This window comes from Buceros rhinoceros, unplaced genomic scaffold (assembly GCF_000710305.1).
Source record: "Buceros rhinoceros silvestris isolate BGI_N320 unplaced genomic scaffold, ASM71030v1 scaffold25946, whole genome shotgun sequence".
Classification (NCBI taxonomy): Eukaryota; Metazoa; Chordata; class Aves; order Bucerotiformes; family Bucerotidae; genus Buceros; species Buceros rhinoceros.
Window position 1 is genome coordinate 1 of NW_010419646.1, and position 3,957 is coordinate 3,957.

At 59.4% G+C, this 3,957-nt stretch overlaps 1 protein-coding gene across 1 annotated transcript; it reads left to right on the forward strand.

The window, feature by feature from the left end:
- Positions 1-5: 5 nt before the first annotated feature.
- Positions 6-3,733, forward strand: LOC104495976 (serine/threonine-protein kinase Nek8-like; the record flags this gene model as incomplete). Its single annotated transcript, XM_010139031.1, has 6 exons — positions 6-105; positions 1,082-1,314; positions 2,025-2,156; positions 2,335-2,543; positions 2,950-3,029; positions 3,552-3,733. Coding segments are annotated over 6 exons (936 nt in total), but the record flags the coding sequence as incomplete, so codon positions are not given.
- Positions 3,734-3,957: the final 224 nt, after the last annotated feature.

Genomic DNA, 3,957 nt, shown 5'->3' on the forward strand with positions numbered 1-3,957 from the left:
ACGAGTGCCAGGTCCTCAAGCTGCTCAGCCACCCCAACGTCATCGAGTACTACGAGAACTTCCTGGAGGACAAGGCGCTCATGATCGCCATGGAGTATGCACCAGGTGGGCCCTGAGCTCCCCCAGCGCGTGCAGCTGGGTCCTTGGCAGATCCAGGGGATGGCAAGCCCTCAGTTCTCCTTGGGTCGAGCTGCCGTGGTGCCACGTTGTGCTCCTTGGAAAGATCCTGTGCTCTGGACCCTCAAAGAGTCCAAACACCTTTCTCTTGGACAGACATTTTGGTAGAAAAGGGTCTGGAGGTCCTGGCAGACACCAAGTTGACCATGAGCCAAGTGGCCGAGCACTGGCCCAGGCTGCCCAGGGTGGTTGTGGAGTGACCATCCTTGGAGATATTTAAAAGACAGGTCATGGTCTCGGGCAAGCAGTGGTCAGTGGTCCTGCTGGAGCAGGGGGTTGGACCAGAGGACCTCCTGAGGTCCCCTCCAACCTCAGCCAAAGAGATCTCTGACACCTCTGCTGCCCATGAGGTGCTACCATCTGCCCGTGGCTTAGGTCGCACGTACGTCACCCTGTGTCAGCTCTCAGCCGCGCTGCTGGTCCCGCAGCTCTGCGGGGCAAGGTGTGATTTCTAATGAGGTTTGCTGTGGAGTTTACGATTAAATCAACATTTGCAGGAGGGGTTGTTAAAAGTCATGTGTGAGCCCTGAACTGGGACCTGCCCTTCTCGACAGGGGCCTCTTGGTGCCACGTGGCCTCTTGGACTGCAAGAATCCTCTTGAGCAGAACAGGCTTGTCTTGTTCTGCCGTCGAGGTCTGTGTCCTCCTCCGAGAGCTGTAATTTTAGTGTTTCTTTTCCTGCTGCCTTTGATGATACGTCAACAGTAACTTCCCTCTCGCTGCGTCTTCGTCCCAGCAGCTGCGCTGCTGTTGTCCTCTCACGGTCTCGGCAGCGTTGCTGCTGCCAGTCCCGCCACCACGTGCGCTCAGCTCGTTAAGGTGCCGTGGCTCGAGCCCCCGGCCCTCGGGTTCGCGCTGCCCTGTGCAGCCGCCCTTGCCGACAGCCCATCGTTGCTGTTCGCAGGGGGCACGCTGGCGGAGTTCATCCACAAGCGCTGTAACTCCTTGCTGGACGAGGACACCATCCTGCACTTCTTCGTGCAGATCGTCCTGGCTCTCCACCACGTGCACACCAAGCAGATCCTGCACCGCGACCTGAAGACTCAGAACATCCTCCTGGACAAACATCGCATGATTGTCAAGATCGGAGACTTCGGCATCTCCAAAATCTTGAGCAGCAAGAGCAAAGCCTACACGGTGAGCCGCCTGGCTTTGCAGGGGAGCTGCTTGCCACCGCGGCAGCAGGCTGGGAACTCTGGCTTGGCTCGTGTAGTCTTTGGAAAAGAAACTGTCGAGGTTGGATGGAGCATACTTGCTCCATACGTGGAGTTTCCACAGGCTGATGTCTTCATGCCCAAGTTTGCTGCTGCTCTGTGGGCTGCAGAAAGGTGGGGAACACCTGCCTGGCCAAGCCTGGGAGAGGATGGGGTGTCTGGGCCTGCTGGCGAGGCTAGACAGGGTTCCTGCTGCTGCCTCAGTGGGAGGGGTGGTGTTTGCGGGCTTGTCTGACACATACTTGGCTACTGAATTCCTGCCTGTGCCCCCTGGCCCGCCTTGTCTTAATTGCCTCACTGTGCTTGATTGCTGAGTGTCATTCCCCTCCTGTCTGATCTGACTCGACGGTTATATCACGCTCGTTGCTCTGGGCTCAGATTCTCTCCAGTGGATGGGAGCAGAATTAGAGGTGATCTCTGTGGGCAAGGGAGGTCACTGGAGAAGCAAATCCTCGTGGTTTTCTACTGTGATTGTCCAGCAGATGTGGATGGCAGGGAACAAAACCCAGCTCCACCCAGCTCTGGCTGGCTGAGCCCCACCAGCCTGCAGCTGGGCTCTACACAGAGCCTCTCTCCTCCCACCTCGCTGCCCCAGTTTCACAGCATCGAGGTGAATGTCTTTGTCTCTTCTAGGTGGTGGGAACCCCATGCTACATCTCCCCGGAGCTCTGTGAAGGAAAGCCTTACAACCAGAAGAGCGATATCTGGGCTTTGGGCTGTGTGCTGTACGAACTCGCCAGCCTCAAGAGGGCTTTCGAAGCTGCGGTAAGAGCCGTACGGTTCACACAGCGCAGGGAGCCGGGGCCTCTGGCAGGGGTGAAAATGGCTCACTCTTCCCGCTGAGCCTGGAGGTGTGAAGGCAGAGGGCAGTGCTGAGAACTTCTCGCTCCTTGGCCTCACCTCTGACTTCCCAGCCACTGCATGTCTCTCGTTTTCTCTCCAGAATCTTCCTGCCTTGGTACTGAAGATCATGAGTGGGACGTTTGCCCCAATATCAGACAGGTACAGCCCTGACCTGCGCCAGCTCATCCTCAGCATGCTGAACCTGGATCCTTCCAAGCGGCCCCAGCTCAATGAGATCATGGCCCAGGCCATCTGCATTCGGCCCCTTCTGAACCTCTACACGGATGTGGGCAGTGTCAAAATGAGAAGGCAAGTGTCCCTGCCACCTCCCTGTCCCTTGGGAGGGGCTACCCCAGCCCACAGCGGGTGAGGCCGGCTCACTGTCTCCGTTAGGAGCTCTGAGGAGAGCGTGTCCCCGCCGCAGCCCTCCTGCGTTATCCGATGTGCAGCTGCTGTGGGCCGAGCCTGGCCCAGTGGCTCGGGGCCACGGCGGGTGCGGTGGCAGGTGTGGGCTTGTCATGGCGTAACAGTGCATAGCGAGCTGTGAGCTCGGAGGTGATGCCAGCTCCCCTCTCTCAGCGGTTTAGAGCACCCGCCGAGGCAATTCTCTGAGCTGTTCAGCTGTGGCTTATGCTGCAGCTCTGCCCAGTGGTCCAGGGCTCTGCAGGACCCCTGGGGCCAAGCCGACGTTAAGGACTGGGCTTTGGTTTGGCAGGCCTGAAAAACCCTTGGCGCCGGTGCCGACCGTGACCCACAGCCGGACGGGGGGACGAGTGAGCAGTGCCAGGCCGAGGGGTGAGTCCCGGCACGGTGTGTTCGGAAGGACCCTTTCCTTTGGGTGAGAGAGGCACTGAGTTTCTGGAGAGAGGAGTTAGGAGATGTCACCTTCTCTGAGGCGTGGGGCACCCACTGGCTCTGGGGAGCAAGCAGCGCTGTCTCTCCAGCTGCCTCTTAGTAGATTTCGAATTCTTGAATCAAGTTTCCGCTGTTCCCAGTAAAGGCAGGGAACGAGCTGGCGGTGCTGAGGGAGGACATCCCAGGGCAGGGCAGCGCAGCTGGTACTGGTCACCGTTAGCTAAAGCTGTCATGGTGCTGCTTCCCTCAGTTCTGGGATAAAATGCGAGGAGCTGTTCCCATGTGCTTCTCTCAGCCCTGGTTGGGAGCTCCTCAGCAGCCCCTTGCCAGCCTTGCCCGGTGTTGGTGTGGCTCTGCTGGCCAGCAGGCAGCTCTGCTGGCACCCAGACTGGCTGCTGTCATTTCTTTTCTCACGGGAGAAGAGTCAGGGATCCACGTGGATGATTCCTCTGTGACCCGTAGGTGTTCGGGGCGGTTCGGCCCGGACGGGAATCCCTCCTCCGCTGTCGTCCATCTACACCTGGGGGAGCGGGATCACCACCCCCCTGCGCTTGCCCATGCTGAACACTGAAGTGGTGCAGGTGTCTGCTGGCAGGACGCAGAAGGCCGGGGTCACCAAATCAGGGCGGCTCATCATGTGGGAGGTGAGTGACAGGGACCCTGGGGCAGGCGGTGGCCGCGGAAGCCTTAGATGAGTGATTTCCGAGGAGGAGACGTTTCTGCTCGCTGCGCAGGCCCTGGCGCTGTGTCCCCCAGGACCACTGGCCGGTCCAGGGTGCGAGTAACACTGCTCAGCCTGCAGTGGGCGGCTCACCTGAGTTCTCCAACCCAGCTCCCGCGTGGCTTCTCTCCACCAGGCTCCCCCGAT